The following is a 23,002-nucleotide window of genomic DNA, read 5'->3' on the forward strand; positions in this document are numbered from 1 at the left end:
CAAGGAAATGGAGCAGAATGGAAAAGAGGAACATGCCAAGGAAGAAAGAAACACCAAGGACAGCAGAGGTAGTGGGAGAGCTCCTCGGATAGCAGGGGAGGTGGAGCAAGATGAAGAAAGGACTGCATGCCATCAAGGACCACTCCAACGGGCAGCAAGAAAAAGCAAAAGAGGATGAAGCTAGAATGAAGCCTAGCTGAAGATATATAATATGCCTCACTTCAACATTTCAAGCCAAGGAAGAGAGCACACACATTCAGAGCATCATCTCTAACACTGAGCTGAAATCTCTTTCTTCTACTCAAGCTTAATTCTGATTTATTGTTATGGCTGTCTTGCGTTATTTTCTATTTTGAGAAAAGGCAATTATGTGAGGTTCAAAAGCCAAGAGAAAAAAAGCAGGAGTGATGCAAAATAGCCACTGTTTGTTTTCTGATGTAATTTGGGTATCTGAACTAGGATTAGTTCCCCTTGCCAAGTTGGGTTAGCACTTGGTGAGAATTGAATCTGTGAAGATTCCCCTTCCAAGTTGGGATAGCACTTTGGGGTAGCTAAGCTTTGGTTAAGAAAGCTTAGGGGTTGATACTAGTTGAATTAGGGAAAAATTCAATAGTATTGGTGTATGTAACCTGAGAATTATAGTGAAAATTCCACCATGGGTTGTGGTGGAGACTGGACGTAGGATTCATGGCACCAAGAATCCGAACCAGGATACATGCTGGCCTCTTTCTCCTCTTCTCTGCTCTTTTAATGTTCTGTGTATGAGACTATTTTAAATAATCTCCTGCAACTCGTGCAACAGTTTAAATTGAGCTTGAAATTTTAAGTTTAAAGCAGACTTGATTCAACCCCCCCTTCTCAAGTTCAACCAGAACCTTCAATTGGTATCAGAGCAAGGTCTCAAGAAGGCAAGCTTCACAGCTTGGAGTAAAGATCCATGGCCAACAACATGAATCCCAACATCGTGGCTTTCACTCTCACTGAAGGGCAGTCCAATAATAGACCTCCCTACTTCAATGGCAGCAACTACTCTTACTGGAAAGAGAGAATGAGAATCTTCGTGCAATCAATCGACTACAACATCTGGAAGATCATCCTCAATGGTCCAGACGTTCCTACCAAACAAAATGCAGATGGAGAAGTTGTGACAAAAGAGGACAACGAATGGACAGATGAAGAAAAGAAGAAGGTTGAACTCAATGCCAAAGCAATCAACCTGATGCACTGTGCAATCAGTTTTGAAGAATTCAGAAAAGTGTCAAGGTGTAAAACGGTGAAAGAAATCTGGGATAAGCTCAGACTCACTCATGAAGGCACCAAGCAAGTGAGGGAGACCAGAATCGACATGTTAATGAAGGAGTATGAAATGTTCAGTATGAAGGAAGATGAGAGCATTGATCAAATGTTCGAAAGGTTCTCGATAATCATCAACAATCTGGACACTATGGGAAGAAGCTACTCTGAAGAAACGTTAGTAAGAAAGATTCTGAGGAGTCTTACTAAGAAATGGGAAGTGAAAAGCACAGCCATCTCTGAAAGGAATGATTTGATCAAAATCACCTATGATGAGCTGAGAGGCAAGCTGCTGGCTTATGAAACCACTCACATGTCTCAAGACAAAGATGACAAAAAGAAAAGTATAGCACTAAAATCAAGAATGACAGCCCAAGGAGAAGAATCTGATGACAGCTTCTCAGATGAAGAAATGGTGCTCTTTGCAAGGAAAATGAGAAGACTACTAAGATACAAAAACAAAGGCAAAGGAAGCTCTTCATCCAAAGAGGTCAAGAAAGATCAAGTCAAGTTCACATGCCATCACTGCAAGGAACCTGGTCACTTCAAGTCAGATTGCCCTCAACTTAAGAAAGGCAAAAAATTCAAGAAAGACAAAAAGAAGGTGATGATGGCAACATGGGAGGACTTGGAGAACGACACCAGCTCAGAAAGCTCAGATCAGGAAGCTCAACTATGCCTGATGGCAGATCATGATGATGAAGATGAGGTAGATCTCTCTGACTTATCTATTGATGAACTGCACTACATTATCAAAGACATTTCTGTGAACTCTAAGAAACTCTTGGATAAGTATGCTAAATATAAGACAGAAAATGAGGCTTTGAGGACAGAAAATGATCTTCTTTTGAAAAAGGTTAAGGCAAATGAAACTAACAATGAAAAGTTTTTAAAAGAAGAAAACATTGTCTTGCGAACTGAATTAGAAAAATTCAAACTCAAGTATGAAGTTTCTGCCTCCACTGATTTGACTTCTGAAAACAAAAAGCTGAATGAACAAATAAAAAGTTTGAATGAAGACTTAGCAAAGTTTGTTCAAGGTTCTCAAAATCTGAACAAACTACTTGCTTGTCAAAGGTTTGGGTCTGAAAAATCTGGACTTGGTTTCATAGAGGGAAATAAATCAGTTGTCAAACCAAACTTTCAAAAATCTGAATCTTCCTCTTCCAAGTTTGTCAAACCAAAAGGATTCAGCAAAACCCAGAAATCAGTGGGCAAAAATCAGTGCTACAAGTGCAATAGAAATGGTCATGATCCTCCTCAATGTTTCATCTTTCTTAGGTCTTTTGGTAATGATAGTAAGTTATATAAAGTTGTTCATGATTTTAATGCTCTTGGGCAACCAAGAAGATTTCACATCAAAGGATCCAAATGGATTTGGATACCTAAGGTTAGTTGAAGAACATGCAGGTTTGCCTTGCATCCAAGAAGAAAATGGACATGTGGTATCTTGATAGTGGATGTTCAAGGCATATGACCGGAAGGGATACTTTCTTTATTAAACTCAACAAGTATAATGGAGGATTTGTCACTTTTGGAGATAATGGTAAAGGTAAAATAATTGCCATTGGTAAGGTTGGCAAAGATTTTTCAACTTGCATTGATAGTGTCTTCTTAGTTGATGGGTTAAAGCATAATCTATTGAGTATAAGTCAATTGTGTGACCTTGAGTATGCTGTAACCTTTAGGAAATCTGATTGTAAAGTCATAAATGAGAAAACAGGGGCTGTTTTGTTTGTTGCCAAAAGAAGTGACAATGTTTATGGTATCACTCTAGATGATCTAAAAGTTCAAAATGTAACTTGTTTCTCTTCAATGGAGTCTGAAAAATGGATGTGGCATAAGAGGTTAGGACATGCTAGCATGTTCCAAATCTCTAAGCTTATAAAGAGAGGCTTAGTTAGAGGTCTTCCTAATATAAAATTTGATAAGGACATCATTTGTGATGCTTGTCAAATGGGTAAACAAATTAAAACCTCTTTCAAACCCAAGGAAGATGTCTCTACTAAGAAACCATTGGAGTTGTTACATCTTGATCTGTTTGGACCAACTAGGACTCAAAGTCTTGGAGGAAAGAGTTATGGCATGGTAATTGTGGATGACTATACTAGATTTGGCTGGGTGTTCTTTCTTGCTCATAAACATGAGGCTTTTTCAGTTTTTGAGAAATTCAGCAAAAAGGTTCAAAATGAAAAAGGTTTAAAAATTGTTTCAATTAGAAGTGACCATGGCAAAGAATTTGAAAATCAATTTTTTGAATCTTTTTGTGATGAACAAGGTATATCACATAACTTCTCTTGTCCAAGAACACCTCAACAAAATGGTGTTGTGGAAAGAAGAAATAGAAGTTTGCAAGAAATGGCTAGAGCTATGTTATGTGAATATGAAATCCCCAAGTTCTTATGGGCTGAAGCTGTGAATACAGCTTGCTATGTTTTAAATAGAACCATCATTAGGAAGTTTTTGAAGAAAACCCCATATGAACTTTGGAAAGGGCATCCTCCTAATCTTAGTCATTTTCATGTGTTTGGCTGCAAGTGTTTCATTCTGAATATCAAAGAAAATTTAGGAAAATTTGATCCTAAAACACATGAAGGGATTTTTCTTGGTTATTCCACAAATAGCAAGGCCTATAGAGTTTATAACAAGAACTCCAAAGCTGTTGAGGAAACCATGCATGTCACTTTCTGTGAGACTAACATTGTTCCTAGTGTTTGTATTGATGATAGTCCAGGTTTTGAAGCTGAATTACCAAAGAACTCTGAACCAGTTCCACAAAATCCAAGTTCCTATGAAACTGCACCTAGTAGCTGCGAAAATTCCAATTCTGCAGGAGACAATTTGGAATCATCTCCTGTCACTACTGATAACACTGATGCAGAGGCCATCATTGATCAAGAGGAACCTGAATCCTCTAACCAGTCAAGAAGACCAAGAGAATGGAGGTTTCTAAAAAACTACCCTGAAGAGTTCATAATTGGAAATCCCTCCACTGGTAGGACCACTCGTTCATCTTTGAAAAGAGCCGAATCCAACAACATTGCTCTTCTATCAAAGATTGAACCTCAAAACATCCAAGAAGCTCTTGCTGATCCATCTTGGGTGTTAGCCATGAAGGAGGAATTGCAGCAATTTGAGAAGAATCAGGTCTGGTTATTAGTGCCTTATCCAAATGGAAAGAAAGTCACTGGCACTAAATGGATTTTCAGAAACAAGCTGGGTGAAGATGGATCCATAGTCCGAAACAAAGCCAGATTGGTTGCTCAAGGATATGATCAAGAGGAAGGGATTGATTTTGATGAATCATTTGCACCTGTAGCTCGAATGGAAGCCATCAGATTGCTCCTTGCATATGCAGCTCATTGTGGCTTCAAGCTGTTCCAAATGGACGTAAAGTGTGCTTTCCTCAATGGCATAATAGATAGAGAGGTTTATGTGGCTCAACCACCTGGGTTTGAAAACAAAACTTTTCCTAACCATGTTTTCAAACTAGCTAAAGCCTTATATGGTTTAAGACAAGCTCCTAGAGCTTGGTATGAGAGGCTTAGCTCATTTTTGTTGAAAAATAATTTTCAAAGAGGAGCCACTGACACCACTTTATTTATTAGGAACTATCATGATCATTTTATTCTTGTGCAAGTTTATGTTGATGATATTATATTTGGTTCGGCTAATGAGGATTTGTGTGCAGATTTTGCTAAGCTTATGACCAATGAATTTGATATGAGCATGATGGGAGAACTCAATTTCTTCCTAGGCTTGCAAATCAAGCAAACTGCAGAAGGCATATTCATCCATCAAGAAAAATATGCAAAGGAACTTGTCAAGAAGTTTGGGCTGGACTGTGCTAAGCCAATGGGAACTCCCATGCATCCTAACATCAAGCTTGATAAGGATGAACATGGTAGAGATGTTGATGAGACACGTTATAGAGGGATGATTGGATCTTTGATGTATCTATCCTCCTCAAGGCCTGATATCATCCAAAGTGTTGGAGTTTGCTCAAGGTTTCAATCAAGGCCTAAGGAGTCCCACCTCTCAGCTGTCAAGAGGATCATTCGATATGTACTTTGTACCACTAATTATGGTTTATGGTTTCCCAAGACTGATTCATTTCAATTAGTGGGTTTCTGTGATGCAGATTTTGCTGGGGATAGGATTGATAGAAGAAGCACAAGTGGCATGTGCTGCTTTCTTGGGAAATCCCTCATTGTTTGGTCTAGCAAAAAGCAAGCTACGGTAGCACTTTCAACAGCCGAAGCTGAGTACATTGCAGCCTCCTCTTGTTGTTCTCAATTATTATGGCTGAAAACTCAACTAGCTGACTATAAATTGAATGTCTCAAATATTCCATTATTTTGTGACAACATGAGTGCTATCAATATTTCCAAAAACCCTGTTTTGCACTCAAGAACAAAGCACATTGAAGTTCGTTTTCATTCTATAAGAGAACATGTGTAAAATGGAAATTTAGATATTCAGTTTGTTAATTCTGAGGGTCAGCTAGCTGATATATTCACCAAACCACTGATAGAGGAGAGGTTCTGCAAGTTAAGAACTGAACTGGGCATTCTAACTTCATCTCTGTTTTCTTAATGTTTCTGATAATGAGATCTTTTGTATTTTGTCTCATAAATCGCGGTGAGATTTTTTGGCAGATGATGAGTAACCTTCATTGGGTCACTATGAAGCCTACAGGATTCAAGCCTGAATGATGAACATCACGTGCTGAAGCAGTCTCGACATATGGGCTTTCTTTACTGAATCCAATTGAGCCCATTTCATAGTTGCTTTTTCATTTTTTTGAAAATAAGTTTTTGGGCCTCATTTAAAATTTGTTTTCAAATCCAAATTTTATTTTGCTTTTGTTCCCATCTGCAACGTACAACAATTACAGCTGTTACTTCCTATACGTTTTTAAAGTTGGGATTTTTATTTTTTCAAGGAGCAACCTTTACACTTCTCTAAGTTTATAATAACTTCCCACTGCATGCATCCTTTCACACCACACTCTCCACTCTCCATTCTCCACTCCTTCATCTTCTCCAAACCAGTGCTTCTATAAATATGGCTCGAAAGAAGAGAGTTGCTCACAGAGGCTCCCACAGTGGCTCCCACAGTGGCTCCCACCGTTCTGATCACACACACTCTTCTCCCTCTCATTCCCCCACTCATTCCTCACCATCTCCACCACCAAACCCTTCTCCTGACATGGCCCGCACGAAGACCACTGCTCGCCGCCCTGGCGTTGCCCCTCGCCCTACACCTCCTCCTCCTCCACCAAACATGTCTCAGCCTAGTTCTTCCAAACCTAGCTCTTCCAGAGGAAAGAGGCCTCTTCACGAAGACGAAGAGACTCGCCCCACTCAGAGTCACCATACTCGCGGTACAGTCATTGCCTTTGACCTCCGTCCTGTTGCTGAACCTAGGCTCTCAAATCCTATTGCTTACAAGTCATTTTATGCTGATTTTCCTGATGAGTCCTTTGATCGTCGTCGTTTTCAATCTCTCATGAACTATCTGTTTTTCTGCAAAGATGTTTACAAGCGTAAACTCTGTCCCTCGAAGCTTGTCAATCTTGACAAACTCCATAGGAAAGGCCTGAACTTTACCCCATTGTTTGCATATCAAGGTTGGACATCCATACTGTCCATCAAAGAGAAAATTTACCCTGATTTGGTAAAACAGTTTTATAGCAACATGTCCTACAAAGAAGGGAGAATCGCCTCTTTTGTTAAAGGCAAAGTGATTATTCTTGACAAATATCACCTAGGCAAAGCCCTAGATTACCAGGATCGAGGCCCTGATGTCTACACCTCTGGTAAGTGGGACGAAACGCTCAATGTTTCATACTTTGATGCCCTAAGCACTGTCTGCATCAATATCCCTCTCTTAGAAGGTAACACTCCTACTCATAAGTCTCTTGGTCCAGTCCGTACCCAGCTGCACAGGATTGTAAACCATGTCATCTTGCCTCAGAGCGGCTCTTTTCAACGCGTCTCATTCTATGACACACTGGTTTTGTATGCACTGCTTTCAAAAATTCCCATCTCTTTTGCTTATTTACTTGTAAGGCATATGTATGCTTGTGTCAGTACCAAAAATGCGTTACCATATGGCATGCTTCTTACAAAAATTTTTCAATATTACAATGTTGATTTTGGGGCTGAAATTGCCATAGATTGTAACTCATATATTAAAGGGGGTGGTGCAGTAAAGAAAACAGCTCCCAAGCGTCGCCAAACTGATGACAGCACTGATGTTCCCTCTGTTGATGAGGATCCTCTGATTTCCCCTTCCACATCCACTACAATCAAGGTCATGACCTGCATTCTGAAGAATGTGCTTGAAGAATTTATCAATCTGACTGACCTTCTTCTCCATCATGGTGCTGAGCGCAAAAGGAATCAAGTTTTGGAGGAGAATGCTCTTAAGAAGACCAAAGGAAGGATTCGCATTCTGAGGGACTTTGTGGAGGATGTTGAGGTTGGCCTCACCACATCTGACAATGAGGGGGAGGACGATGGAACCTCTGATGAATCCAACTCTGATGCCTAGCTCATTTTATCTCATCTGTGATTATGACTTAGTTTCCTTTTGAACTTGTTAAATATTTTAGATGACTGTAAAGACTTTAACTACTCTGCTACTTAAACTATATGCACCATCCACTAACAAATTTTGTGCAAGTTGTTTTTTCCTTTCCTCCCTTGATGACAAAAGGGGGAGAAAAGAAAAGGAATGTTAGTTTTGGCTTAGGGATTAATAGTAATAGTTAAGAACAATGTTTTGTAGTGCTATGATTTATCTTGTGTTGTGCTTAGTGTTAATTGCTCTGTGCTTCCATTACTGTGATATATTGTTTGGATATATTGGTGTTGGCTATTTTTAAGTTTTGTTCAGGAAAAGATGTAAGCCATGATCAAGGGGGAGCAATGCTAGCATTCAGGGGGAGCAACTCACAATCCGAATGTCATCAAAGGGAAGTGTTCTTAACTTATTTAAATTTTTCTTTAAGTTCCCTATTTTATCATGTTTGTCAACAAGGGGGAGATTGTTGAGCCTAGTTTGATTTTGGTTACATTATGATGACAAACATTTATTTGGGTTGAAAGCCCAATAGTGCTTAATGTGTGCTTCATTGTGGCAGGCCCAAGTATACTAGCTTATATTGCAGCAGCCCATCAAAGCAAATAGAAAAGCAGCTCACATTGTTCCTTAATGCAGTAACCGAGTCCAACAATTCCTCATAAGCAACATTAAATGATTATGTAAATATTTGCTAAAAGCAATATGAGGACAGCTGTATCATGCAAGGACAAGTGTGGCTCTGAGAAAGCAAGCAAGGACATCACCAAAAGCACTGCTATGGATCGTGGTTATGCAAAACACAAACTTGCATAGAGCAGCAGCAAGGAAATGGAGCAGAATGGAAAAGAGGAACATGCCAAGGAAGAAAGAAACACCAAGGACAGCAGAGGTAGTGGGAGAGCTCCTCGGATAGCAGGGGAGGTGGAGCAAGATGAAGAAAGGACTGCATGCCATCAAGGACCACTCCAACGGGCAGCAAGAAAAAGCAAAAGAGGATGAAGCTAGAATGAAGCCTAGCTTAAGATATATAATATGCCTCACTTCAACATTTCAAGCCAAGGAAGAGAGCACACACATTCAGAGCATCATCTCTAACACTGAGCTGAAATCTCTTTCTTCTACTCAAGCTTAATTCTGATTTATTGTTATGGCTGTCTTGCGTTATTTTCTGTTTTGAGAAAAGGCAATTATGTGAGGTTCAAAAGCCAGGAGAGAAAAGGCAAGAGTGATGCAAAATAGCCACTGTTTGTTTTCTGATGTAATTTGGGTATCTGAACTAGGATTAGTTCCCCTTGCCAAGTTGGGTTAGCACTTGGTGAGAATTGAATCTGTGAAGATTCCCCTTCCAAGTTGGGATATCACTTTGGGGTAGCTAAGCTTTGGTTAAGAAAGCTTAGGGGTTGATACTAGTTGAATTAGGGAAAAATTCAATAGTATTGGTGTATGTAACCTGAGAATTATAGTGAAAATTCCACCATGGGTTGTGGTGGAGACTGGACATAGGATTCATGGCACCAAGAATCCGAACCAGGATACATGCTGGCCTCTTTCTCCTCTTCTCTGCTCTTTTAATGTTCTGTGTATGAGACTATTTTAAATAATCTCCTGCAACTCGTGCAACAGTTTAAACTAAGCTTGAAATTTTAAGTTTAAAGCTGACTTGATTCAACCCCCCCTTCTCAAGTTCAACCAGAACCTTCAGTTGTCTTTCCTATTCCAACCTCTTCACCAACAATGCATATGTATCTATGATATCCCTTAGTCAACCTTCTAATTAAGCCTTGAATTTCAGCATCTCGACCAACCAGGAGCTCTTTGCCAACAATATTGGTGTACTATACCAATATCCTCGGCTATAGAATCATTGACCGAACAATCAACACAACGGCTTTTTATAACCGCCCCATAAGAATCTCCGCGCTACAGCCGGTCGACAACAGAAACAGTAAAACAAACCCAAGGATCTCGGAGTATCCACCAGGAAGTTACAAATTTCAGTACTTGGAAATATCTATATAAACGAACCGAAATAACAAGTGCAGTCAGATTTGACTAAAAGCAGATACTGAGCAACATTAAAGAAACACACATCAATCTCATACTCCTTGTTTTTATTTTTCGTATTCCTAAGAAACTTACTGACTTGGGCGTCAGAGTCCTTTTTTCAGGTCCCACGCCGACGTTCACGGAACCTTGAGGAATTCACTCCGAGCATTGGAACAACTGTTCAAGGGAGCACCCTAGCGAGTTATAGCTCGGAGAAAGAATCCCAGCACGGAACATTTGGCGCCCACCGTGGGGCTCGGTCTACTTAACCCCATTTTTCTTTTTCCTTTTCACGATCTCCTTTTTACTTAACAGGCCATACGCCAATGACGGACAACGGAGCGTCAACACCCTCCCAGGCGGAGATAATGGCCATGATCGCAAGCCTCCAGGCAGAGGTCCGGAAAATAGCCGAGCAGTCGTCCAAGGTTTCCAACGGAAACCCCCTCCATGCTCGAGAAGCTGAGTCCTTGGAGGTTACTCCACCAAAAGAAAAGCTCACACTGGACAACCCCTTTTCCGAGGAAGTCATGAGCGTCAAGATGCCAGAGAACTTTGTACTCCCAACGGGCCTCAAACCCTATGAAGGATTCGGTGACCCCCGGGTGCACGTTAAAAAGTTTCAGTCCATGATGTTTTTTAACGGCGCCTCGGACCCTGTACTTTGTCGTTCTTTTCCTACTTATTTAGATGGTGCTGCTTTACTCTGGTTCTCAAAAATTCCTGTAGGTTCCATTTCCAGTTTCGAGGACTTAGCAAGATCTTTCATAGACTATTTCGCAGCCTCAAGAATATATGTCCACGGGTCGGACTACCTCAGCACCATCAAGCAGGGACAACACGAAAGTTTGAAGGACTACATGACCAGGTTCGCCAAAGCAACCGTGGAGATACCCGATCTCGACCCTAAGGTCCACCTCCACGCATTAAAAAGCGGCCTGAGGCCGGGCAAATTCCAGGAAACAATCGCGGTGACAAAACCGAAGACCCTGGAGGAATTTCGCGAAAGGGCGGCCGGACAAATGGAAATCGAGGAACTTAGAAAGGCTCGACGAGTAGAGAGATTACAACCTCGCAAGGAGGACGAAAAACACCCCAGGTTACCCAATCAGAAAGATAGTAGGAGACCTTTCAAGCTAACCCCGAAGTATGACGCATACACCCAATTCAATACAAAGAAGGAAGACATCATTAAAGAAATTCTAAACGCCAAGATCATCAAACCACCCAGCAGAGCGGGGTCCTACCAGGATCAACGATACGTCGATAAAACTAAACATTGCGCTTTTCATCAGAAGTTCGGACACACCACCGATGAGTGTGTAATTGCCAAGGACCTCCTCGAGAGACTCGCCAGACAGGGACACCTGGATAAGTACATCAGCGGTCGAATTAAACAAGCTCAAACGAACGCCGATCACCAATCAGATCGAGAACCGCATACCACAGAAAGGCCGAAACACCAACCGACACCAACACGGGGAATCATCAACTGCATCTCGGGTGGATACGCCGGAGGTGGAAGCAACAGCTCAGTAAGAAAAAGGAGCTACTGAGCCATGCTGACTATCTAGAGAACAGGCGAAACCACAACAAAGCAAACAACCATGGCAACGATAACCTTCGATCAAACCGATCACAAGCCAAAGAGCAGCAACCTCGATGACCCCGTGGTAATATCAATACAAGCAGGAGACCTCCTAGTCCGAAAGGTGCTCCTGGACCCAGGAAGCAGCGCCGACGTCCTCTTCTATTCAACCTTCCAGAAAATGAAGCTCAGCACAAATACAATACAACCATCCTCAGGTGAACTGGTCGGGTTCTCCGGAGAGCGAGTCTCCATCCTCGGAAGCATCTGGCTACAAATGACACTAGGGGACCACCCCCTGTGCAGAACAAAAGACGTCCTGCTTCTAGTCGTCGATTGCCCGAGTCCTTACAACATCATCCTCGGCAGACCATCACTAAACTCCTTTTGTGCTCTTGTGTCCACAGTCCATCTATGTGTCAAATTCCAAACAGATGACAACAAGACAGGAACCGTCTACTCGAACCAAATCCAAGCGAGACGATGCTATAACGAGAGCTTAAAAGTCAAAACCTCGGGGAACTCAGGAGGAATGAAACAAAACACAATTCCGCAGATGTCAAACATATCCGAAATTGCCGATCTTGACCCTCGAGAGAACCAACCAGACCGACCTTCACCAGCCGACGATCTCGAAAAGGTAACTTTAGATTCTAACAAAGACCACGTCACTTACATTAGCTCTTCATTACCCGCAGGTATTAAAGAACAAATAACAAAAATTCTGCGAAAGAATGCTGATCTCTTCGCATGGACCCCAGCTGACATGCCAGGGATCGACCCCAGCCTGATCTGCCACAAACTACAGATCGACCCAAAAATCCGACCTATAGCTCAGAAGAAAAGAAACATGGGAGACGAGAAAAAGTCAGCTTGCTTGCAAAAAACCAAGAAACTCCTAGACGCCGGCTTCATCAGAGAGCTCCGATTCACAACTTGGCTGTCAAATGTAGTAATGGTAAGGAAGGCGTCAGGTAAGTGGCGCATGTGCGTCGATTTTACAAACCTAAATAAAGCATGCCCCAAAGATGCATATCCCCTCCCATGCATTGATAAGCTCGTAGACAATGCATCAGGATACAATATTTTGAGCTTTTTAGATGCATACTCAGGATATAATCAAATCCTTATGCACCCCAAAGATCAGGATAAAACAACTTTTATCACTGAAATGGGGAACTATTGTTATAACGTAATGCCTTTCGGACTAAAAAACGCAGGTGCCACCTACCAGCGACTAATGGATAAAGTTTTCAACCGACAAGTAGGACGAAACCTCAAGGTATACGTGGACGATATGGTGATCAAAACCAAACAATCAAAAAGCCACGGAGAAGATATCGAGGAAATCTTCACACAACTCAGAAAACACAACATGCGTCTAAATCCAGACAAATGTGCATTTGGAGTAAAAGGAGGGAAATTCCTTGGTTTCATGTTAACATCCAGAGGAATAGAAGCCAACCAAGAAAAATGTGAAGCAATAATGAAGATGAGAAGTCCTCAAACAATCAAAGAAGTGCAAAGACTGAATGGCAGAATTGCAGCCCTATCTAGGTTCCTTCCAGCAATTTCCACACATTCTCAACATTTTTTCAACATACTAAGGAAAGGACAAGCATTCAAATGGAACAACGAGTGCGAAGTAGCTTTTCAAAAGCTCAAATCAATACTCTCAACTCCACCAATACTACAAAAACCAGAACAAGGTAAATCGTTGTTACTTTATCTATCTATCTCCACTAACGCAATAAGCTCAGTCCTAGTTACAGAAACAGGAGGACAACAAAACCCAGTCTATTTCGTCAGCAAAACACTGCAGAACGCCGAGCTCCGGTACGCACCAATGGAAAAGCTCGCATACGCAATAATCGTGACGGCGCGAAGATTGCGTCACTATTTTCAAAGCCACCCAATAATAATCAGGACTAACCAACCTATACGCCAAGTTCTACTAAGGCCCGAAGCATCTGGAAGGATGACGAAATGGTCAATCGAACTATCAGAGTTCGACATCTCCTACGAACCAAGGACAGCCATGAGGGCACAATTTCTGGCCGACTTCATAGTCGAACTAGCCGACCAAACAGTAGAGGATCAAGAGTGGGAACTATATGTTGACGGCGCTTCAAACTCAGAAGGATCTGGAGCAGGAGTGCTACTCACAAACAAACGAGACCTCCAAACCGAATAGTCTATACGGTTCAAATTCAAGGCAAGTAATAATCAAGCCGAGTATGAGGCATTGCTCGCGGGACTCAGACTAGCTCAATCCCTCAGCATTTCCAACCTCCAGGTATACTGCGACTCACAACTGATCGTGCAACAGGTAACAGGTCAGTTCCAGGTAAAGGATCAATTACTAGAAAAATACCACTCACTAGCCAGAGAGCTTATGTCCCACTTTAATTCAATTAAAATCAGGCATGTAGCTCGGGAGCAAAACACCCGAGCAGATGCCTTATCAAAACTAGCAACAACTAGGAAACCCCAACAAGAGCCTATTATATCTCAACTAACAATAGCTGAGCCTAGCTTCAGCAACAGTTCAATTTTCTCAATATCACAGGGACACGATTGGCGAACACCATACAGGCATTACCTACAAACAGGGGGCATCCCAGACGATGTGAAAGACAAGAGAACATTCAGAAGGAAAGCAGCCTCTTACACCCTACTCGGAAACACCCTTTACAAAAGGGGATTCTCCCAACCCCTACTACGATGCGTGGACAAAGACGAAGCTGACATCATTATGAACGAAGTTCACGAAGGAGTATGTGACAACCACATAGGAGGAATGAGCTTAGCATCCAAAATAACCAGGGCCGGATACTATTGGCCAACCATAAAACAAGACTGCATCAGCAAAGTAAAAAATATGCGACAATTGTCAGAAACACTCACCGAGCATACGGAACCCAGCCGAGCTATTGCATACATCAGAGGTAAGCTGGCCTTTTAACAAATGGGGGCTCGACATCCTCGGCCCATTCCCAAAAGCCCCGGGCCAGGTAAAATATTTACTCGTAGCAATTGACTATTTTTCAAAATAGATAGAGGCACTGCCTTTAGCCAAAATCGGAGCTAATAAAATACGTTCCTTCATATGGAAACACATCATCTGCCGATTTGGATTACCACATGAAATCATCACTGACAATGGTCGGCAATTCACCGATCAAAGCTTAGCTACATTTTTGCAGGGTTTCAAAATCAAACATCATTTCTCCTCAGTAGAGCACCCACAAACAAATAGGCTAGCCGAGGCTGCAAACAAGGTCATCCTACAAGCTATCAAGAAGAAGGTCGGCGAAGCCAAAGGAGACTGGGCCGACCTGATACCAGAAATTTTATGGGGTTATAATACAACAAAACAGACGACTACGCGCGAATCCCCTTTTCGACTAGTCTATGGCTCTGATGCCATGATACCAGTCGAGATCGCAGTAAGCTCACCAAGAATCGAGAACATCCCATCCGACGACATAAGACAAATAGAATTGGACATAATAGAAGAATTCCGAGCCAAAGCAAAGCTACAACATAAAGCAATGCAAGAGATAATCAAACGAAAATACAACAAGCGAGTGCAACCAAGAACATTCGCCGAAAACGACCTAGTACTCAGACGAAAAGAGGAAGCCAGGAAACCACCAACACATGGGAAGCTCGCAGCAACGTGGGAAGGACCATACAGAGTTCAACGCGTCCTCGGCAAAGGCGCCTACACATTGCAATCACTAGGAGGGGAGGAAATACCTGGAATTTGGAATATCTCCTCTTTAAGAAGCTATTTTATGTAACCGGGTTGAGGACACGAGGAGACACTCTTTTTCCTACTACTGTGGTTTTTCCCAACTTGGGTTTTTTGTCACAGAGAGGTTTTAATGAGGTCCCTCACCCCTCACCGAAGCATGTATAATGTCAAAATTAAGAACAAACACATTACTTATCAAACTAATAGCAAACAAACAAACCCTGAACAGGGATACATACTACAAAACATTCCAATACGGAATTCAAACTTCAGTTTCGCGAAACAAACAATTTCAAAATAAGTCAAATCCATAGACAACCAAAATACATATAGACAAACATCAAACAAAACACTAATCAACTTTTCCAACCGATTCACTCTCACCCTGCTTCTCCTCCAAAGTCCCATCTTCTATCAATTGACCATCCTGAACAATCTTCGTGACATCTAACATAGCAACGTCCACATCAGGAGCCACAACACCGATTTGGCTAACTGCCCGATCGAAACCCAAAGTAAACGCAGAAAGGACTTCATCCTCTAGCTCAGCAACCCTAGCAGACAGTCTACCGACCTCAACATTAGAATCATTCTTCAACTTGGTAAGCTCGGAACCCACCTCCTTTATCTTTTCCTTTGCTGCCTTCAATTCATTCCTCAGTTTCAAAATCTTCTCATCTTTCTCCTGAGCCGAAGCCTTCAGCTTTTTTAAGGCAGCAGCATTATCCCCCTCCAAAATAGAATCCAGCTCGGAAGTCCTCCCAATAGACATCAACCGAGCCCCAATAACCTAGCAAGAGCAAGCATATGAATAACACTAAAACAAAAAGAAAACCAACAAACAGAATAGCAAAAAATAAGGTGTTAACCTGCAAGTACCGAGCCACGCCAGTTTTGCCAGCCTCATGGATAATCTTCACGTCAGAATCTACCTAAGCAAATTCATCCGAGACAGCCATAAAAGGATAACCAGCTGACCACAAAGACTGTTCAGGACCATCTCTATAGCCATAGAGCATCACCTGGCTCTCATAAGCAGAACAGATCTCCTCAGCAGTAAAGGCCCCAACATCCTCCTTAGCACCAGTAAGATCAAGGACCTTTGACGACCCATCTCCCCTCTTTCTTTTCAAACCAACATCAGAGGTCACACGTCCAGTGACAACCTCATTCTCTCTTACATTCGTCGACGAACCCTCCTTCTCCTTCTTCCTAGCTTTTGAAATGAACGCTTTCAAATTCGCGGTCGTAAGAGTAGAAGTTTTTTCACCTGCAAAAAAGCCAGCATGAATAACTATCACAAAAGCAAACCACAAAAAACAAAAGATACACAACACATTACCCAAATACTCTTCCATAGCCTCCCTATCTCCCTCCAACTTTAAAATACTCGATATCGACAACAATTCAGAAGAAGACATAGCAGAAACTAGAAAATCCAACACATATTCTTCACTCTTTACCCTATCATCACAGTCCAAAATCTGTTTAGGCTCGGGAGACCAATAAACAGGAAACCTTTCAACCATTAAGGAGTTCAAGAAGAAAGGGTAAAACTCTTCCTCAATCTGAACCTTAACAAACATTTCTTTGAAATCCTTGAAAGACTGTTTGTACAAGCTAAAAACGCTTCGGCCAGGGTGACTGCTCAAATTAACCCACCCTCCCCTCCACACCCATTTCGCCTGAAATAAGGAGAAGAATAAAGCCAACGATGGATAACACCCAAGGTATTCCATCAAACACTCAAAAGCCCAGACAAAAGTCCAGGAATTTGGATGCAACTGTGTCGGAGCACAGTTAAGTTGAGAAAGTACACCACATTCGAAATCAGAAAAGAGGAACCTCACCCCCAATTCGGTCAACATGCAAGTATAAACGTAGAAGTACAACCAGTCTGACCGTCGTTCGCAAACCCTATCATCCTTACCACAAGGCAAGATCCTAACTCCCAACTGCACCCCATTTCTCACCCATCTACACTCATTCAACTGAGAAACTAATTCAGCAGAGCTAAAGATCGAAGCATGACCTTTAACGTCAGCATCCGCCCAACCATACAAATCATCACTATCGACCACAACCTTATCCTTTTTTCCCATAACACGACAACAAGAAAAGCAGCGAAAGAAGAAAAGATGAAAGTGAAAACGTTAAAAAACTAACCTTTCTTACTCATTGTTTTAACTGGAACAGAAGACAAGCAGACAGCAAGTGGAAGTTACCAAGACAAACTTTCCTAATAAACCGCACGTTCTCCAATACCCACCCAAAGCGGCACCCCAAGGCCCACACGCAACATCTAACAAAAAAAAAAGTTGATCTTGGAGACCCATATACACAATGAAACTACAAACAATGATTCTATCACCAAAATAAAGCTCAACCTGTTTTTTACATGCTAAGCTTGGGGGCTGTGTACTATACCAATATCCTCGGCTATAGAATCATTGACCGAACAATCAACACAACGGCTTTTTATGACCGCCCCATAAGAACTCCGCGCTATAGCCGGTCGACAACAGAAACAGTAAAACAAACCCAAGGTTCTCGGAGTATCCACCAGGAAGTTACAAAGTTCAGTATTTGGAAATATCTATATAAACGAACCGAAATAACAAGTGCAGTCAGATTTGACTAAAAGCAGATACTGAGCAACATTAAAGAAACACACATCAATCTCATACTCCTTGTTTTTATTTTTCGTATTCCTAAGAAACTTACTGACTTGGGCGTCGGAGTCCTTTTTTCAGGTCCCACGCCGACGTTCACGGAACCTTGAGGAATTCACTCCGAGCATTGGAACAACTGTTCAAGGGAGCAACCTAGCGAGTTATAGCTCGGAGAAAGAATCCCAGCACGGAACAATTGGAATGCAGATTTACTGGCTCGAGCTCAGCCTCGGGTACTGGTAGTTCCGAACTCGAACTAAGTTTCAACTTGCCGACCTCTTTAATTAAGGTCTCAAACTCGCGAATGATTCTTGTCACCTTACGTTGTTGAAGGAGTGGAAGGCCTACAAAGCGTAACCTCTTCGCCTGTTGCACTAATTCGAATTCTTCTGAAACATCAATTAACTCATAGCATAGATCTTTAATGCCCTGAAACCATGACTTCACTTGTAGATGCTTCACTTGTTTCTTCTCTGCGTCTTCGATGACATCCAGGACAGCAAGGGATATCTCTGATGCCCTCGGCTCATGATGAGATTCCGCGTTCTCCAAAACCTTTGCTCCTGCCATGATCACTGTATCGCGATTATTGCCCATGGTACATCACTTTGTTTTCTGATTGTTTTGAGTGTTTGAGCACCCAGGAAGATACGTAGCGGAACTCCAATATTATTAGCAAGAACGCCACTCTCGATTCTCGTATGTATGTATTTGTTTTCTGTTAGTTTGTTTGGTTAGACTTGAGCTTAGGACAAGTCTATTTTAGGGGGCCGGGTCGGAACCATTGGCACACTCCTCATGCATCATTAGGGCCAACGGGCAAAATTATAGTTACAGGATATGCAATGGAACGGTGATGCTACATTGCTACCTGACAAGTCTAACAAAAAATTTTAGTTGAAGCAGAATGAATGAGTAAAAGCATAAAAAAAATTAGTTGGACTTAATTAGGAAATAAATTGTTCAGCTAACCTAATGGGGGCAAGGTAGCATGACTTGTGTCCAATTCGACTTGCCAAGCAAAGACCATGTCATCTACTACCTTAGGTATTATTTACAGTGTAATCACCATTCACCACTGTAATATGGGATAATTTTTTATACATTGGAGAAGAAACCATTTATTACTATAAGCGAAGGGATTCAGAAGTCACTTCTTTTGTAGATACCTCATCAAATTTAGATACGATTCAATTTAAGTTTACTCAAAACTTATTAAAATTCTTATTGACTTAGACATCAAGATTACTTTCACTCAGGTATTTGAACATGTGCTATGCAGCAATGGTATGTATTGTATAACAATACACAGTTTCCGTCAAAAAAAAAAAAAAATACACAGTTGATTGAGTAGTGTAATACTGTAATGCACTATTTGTTTATAACTAGATTTAGAAATGTAATTTTATAAGTTAATTATTTTTTAAAAAAAGAAAAGAAAAAGAGAGGACTAAAACAATTGACCCATATGGCCACATATAGAGTTGAGTCGTCGAGGTTGACCGAACAGTCCGCGACTCCGCGTGAGTCGCAACTGTTTATTGGCCTACCCAAATTGGGCCCTTCGAGGGCAATTTCTTGGCAAGTCTCCTAAAGATAAAATTAAAATAAATTTAAAAATAATTTTTTAAATGTTATAAATAATACATAATTTTTTAATTCTATAATTAATTACAAAATAATCTATCTAACTCTTAAAACAAAAACTTTGTATCATAATAAATTTTATAATAATTATATAATAAAAATTTATTCTATCAATTTATATTTAAAAAAAGGATAAATAAATCTCTATTTTTTATCCTAAAAATAAATAATTTTTTTTGTCAAATTTAAATATAAATAAGTCTCTAACTTTTACAAATGAGAGATATATAAATTTTTTTAGTGATGGTTTGAATCTGGTGCAAAGATTTATACCAGACACAATGGTATATTCTTAATTTTTTTTGTAAGTTAGGAGTGAGACTCGAATTTAGGACTTTTAGACAAAGATAGGAAAAATATGCCATTTGAGTTATAATTCGTTGGCAAGGGTATATTCTTTATCAAAAATGTTATTCGTACACCAATATGAACCACAAATGTATTTGTGTATAAATACATGTGTGATTTATTTTATTTTCAACGTGTATTTATATTTCAATATATATTATATTGGTCCTTTAGTGGTTGATTTTGGTGTACATGTAACATAGTCCATTCTTTATTACCTTTTGCCTAAAATTAAAAATTTTTTTCTTACAGTTGAATCGTAAATTAGTTTGATTAATTCTCTTGTATTTCATCTGAATTTGGGGTTACACTACAAGAGAAATAGGCTAAAACCGTTGTTAATGTACGTGAAAACCGTGGCGACGAATGAGACTGTGGTGGGTAAAAACTAAAAAGGTAGTCGATTCATCCTTTTGCCACTGTTTTGAGGCGTTTTAAACTGTGACAAAATACTCGAGTCTTTTCAGCAGGTGCACCATAACAACCGTGACAGAGGAGCTTGGAGAAGAAGAGTGCACAAGTCACAAGGACATGGAGATCTTCCCAGAACACGTGCGACATCTGTGGAACGAATGGGAACTGAGGGGGCTGGTTTTGCTAAGCCTAACATGGCAGGTTGTCCTCATCATATGTGGCTCTTGGAGGAAGCGTGCCCGTGGTGGCTTCATCAGCTTCGTCGTTTGGGTAACATATCTCTCAGCAGATTGGTTAGCCACAGTTTCTTTGGGCACACTTGCCAACAACCAAGGAGACGTGGCCACACAAGATAGGAACCACGCCCTGCAGGCCATTTGGGCTCCCTTCCTTCTCCTCCATCTCGGCGGCCCTGACACAATCACTGCTTACGCCTTAGAAGACAACACTTTATGGCTACGCCATTTGCTCGGTCTACTTGTCCAAGTTTCCGTGGCCTTCTACATCTACTTAAGATCTTGGAGCACCACTGCCTTGACTTTTATAGCCATTCCAGTGTTTGTTTCCGGGATCATTAAGTATGCAGAGCGCACTTGGGTTCTGAGATCCGCTAGCCCCGAACAACTTGAAGAATCTTTGCTCTCCGCTCCGGCCATACAACCTCCAAATCTCAAGCTTTCTTATGCCAATGCCGAGCTTGAGTATGTTCACGGAGGATACTACTTGTTTCCTGTTCTCAAGCGTCTCTATGCCAATCTGAGCCTAAGGTTCGCTGAGGGTCAGCGAACCTACCAATTGATGGTGAAAAAGGAACATGTGGAGGACAAAGATTACAAGAAACACAGTAATTATGCTTTTAAATTGGTTGAGGTCCAGTTGGGTTTTTTGTATGACTTGCTTTACACGAAATCAACTATAATTTACTCTCCACTAGGTCTCATTTTTCGTTTCGTTAGTGTTTTATCCATAGTGTCTGCTTTAGCTTCATATGTTGTCTTCCTTAATGTTCATGAGCATGAGTACTCAAGGGTTGACGTTCCTATAACATATTGTTTATTTATTGGGGCTATTTTGCTCGAGCTTTATGCATTTGTGTCCCTTGTTTTCTCGGATTGGACTTTGAATTGGCTAGTTGTCAACAAGCATAGTTCACTGCAGAATTTCATATGCTGGGTTTTGTCTCGTTGTCGGAAAAGGTGGTCAGGGCAGTTAGCTCAACACAACTTGTTGAATTTTTGCATGAAGAAGAGGGTAACAAGATGCATTCGAAATGATTTTCTTTTCAGAAGCTACTTTGTGATGGAATTATACAGGCAAAGGACATGGGAAGATGCTGATGCTGATCTCAAACAGTTTATCTTTAAACATCTCACACAAAAACAAGAGCTGTACAAAGAACAAGGATTTGATTACAATTTTCTCAAGAAATTGCTCTCTTATAAAGGTGACAATGCTTCCATTTCAATAAAAAATATTGGCTGGAGTGTTGAGGTCGAATTCGGTCATAGCTTACTCATTTGGCATATTGCAACTGATATATGCTATCACTCTAGAACAGAAGAATCCGAAAAGGACTACAGGGAAGTGAGCAAAAGAATATCAAATTATATGTTGTATCTTTTACTCATGCGTCCACTCATGCTGCCTAAATGGATAAACAGGATTACTCACGTTCGGAACACTTTCAGGGAAGCCATAAGGATATTGCAGCGAGAGCAGCTGCCGGTTCAAGATGCTGCAAGCGCTTCAACATTGCTGATTCAAATGTACACGCAGTGTCACCAGCCACTCGAACAACTTCGAGTGGAAAAGACTGGCAAGTCTTTGCTCCATGAAGGTTGCCGCCTTGCTTCACAGATTGAAGATCAGAGAGTTTCATGGGAAGTGATTTGTAATGTGTGGATAGAGATGCTTACTTATGCTGCAAGTCAGTGTGAATGGGAGGCACATGCTCAGCAACTCCGAAGAGGAGGAGAATTTCTCACTCATGTTTGTCTTCTCATGGCAGAACTTGGTTTGAGCGAACAATTTGATATTGGGAGGAAGGGACTCAGTGTAGAAACCCAAAATGATGGATGGGGATGTGTAAGAAGTAAATTACTCAGTTCTTACTTATAAGTGATGCAGCAAATTCAACTTTGTATGGTGTTATGGTCTTCTGTTTTTCAATTGTGATAAGATTTGACCATTTACTGAAACTAAAAGAACAATGCTGAATAATGTGTTATTGATTTTCCTTCTTCTCTTTCTTTTTTTTTAATTGTTTTAGAATTTCATATTTTTAAAAGAAATTTTTTGTTGTCATTCTTGGATCTTGATCAGCCAAGCCAACTCTTGTTTAAAGCATTTTAACCGCTGACAATGCCATGGAAATACTTAATGAACTGAATTCCCTTTTGGAAGAGGATTATTGGATGATTCTTTACTTTCATTTTTGTATTCCAGTTTAGTGTATATGCCAAGATATTAGTTCTTGTATACACCTATGAAAACATTTTAGGCTAATTAATAGTTGATGCATTATTTTCAGTTTTAAATATTAGCAGCATTGTTAATCAATATTCTTGAGTTGATACAACCAAATTGTATATGGCATATTCCAAGCTAGAAACCAAGATTTTCTCCTTTTGTGTGCATTTGGAA

At 40.8% G+C, this 23,002-nt stretch overlaps 4 protein-coding genes and 1 long non-coding RNA gene across 6 annotated transcripts; 4 read left to right on the plus strand and 1 right to left on the minus strand.

Annotated features, from left to right (window-relative positions):
* Nucleotides 1-937: 937 nt before the first annotated feature.
* Nucleotides 938-5,754, plus strand: LOC140176573 (uncharacterized). Its single transcript, XM_072208098.1, has 4 exons — nt 938-2,683; nt 2,869-3,381; nt 3,832-4,801; nt 4,934-5,754. Exons 1-4 carry the CDS (start codon nt 938-940, stop codon nt 5,752-5,754), a joined length of 4,050 nt encoding a protein of 1,349 aa, XP_072064199.1.
* Nucleotides 5,755-10,256: 4,502 nt separating this feature from the next.
* Nucleotides 10,257-11,486, plus strand: LOC112729532 (uncharacterized). The gene has a single exon (XM_025779706.1). It carries the CDS (start codon nt 10,257-10,259, stop codon nt 11,484-11,486), a length of 1,230 nt encoding a protein of 409 aa, XP_025635491.1.
* Nucleotides 11,487-15,479: 3,993 nt separating this feature from the next.
* On the minus strand, nt 15,480-17,618 carry LOC112729109 (uncharacterized). The gene is made up of 3 exons (XM_025779471.3): nt 17,445-17,618; nt 16,148-16,548; nt 15,480-16,068 (listed from the first exon to the last, which is right to left on the minus strand). Exons 1-2 carry the CDS (start codon nt 17,455-17,457, stop codon nt 16,211-16,213), a joined length of 351 nt encoding a protein of 116 aa, XP_025635256.2. The 5' UTR covers nt 17,458-17,618; the 3' UTR covers nt 15,480-16,068; nt 16,148-16,210.
* Nucleotides 17,619-18,140: 522 nt separating this feature from the next.
* On the plus strand, nt 18,141-19,103 carry LOC140176938 (uncharacterized). The gene is made up of 2 exons (XR_011868191.1): nt 18,141-18,303; nt 18,404-19,103. It is a non-coding gene; the product is annotated as an uncharacterized lncRNA (long non-coding RNA).
* A 713-nt stretch (nt 19,104-19,816) lies between these two features.
* LOC112726455 (uncharacterized) lies at nt 19,817-22,593 on the plus strand. Of its 2 annotated transcripts, none has more exons than XM_025775845.3 (2): nt 19,817-20,341; nt 20,413-22,593. In XM_025775845.3, exon 2 carries the CDS (start codon nt 20,477-20,479, stop codon nt 22,475-22,477), a length of 2,001 nt encoding a protein of 666 aa, XP_025631630.1. In that variant the 5' UTR covers nt 19,817-20,341; nt 20,413-20,476; the 3' UTR covers nt 22,478-22,593. The 2 variants fall into 2 exon arrangements, with proteins under 2 accessions (XP_025631630.1, XP_025631631.1); XM_025775846.3 differs by having other exon boundaries at nt 20,416-22,593.
* The last annotated feature ends 409 nt before the right edge of the window (nt 22,594-23,002 follow it).

This window comes from Arachis hypogaea, chromosome 12 (genome assembly GCF_003086295.3).
Source record: "Arachis hypogaea cultivar Tifrunner chromosome 12, arahy.Tifrunner.gnm2.J5K5, whole genome shotgun sequence".
In the NCBI taxonomy this organism is placed as follows: Eukaryota; Viridiplantae; Streptophyta; class Magnoliopsida; order Fabales; family Fabaceae; genus Arachis; species Arachis hypogaea.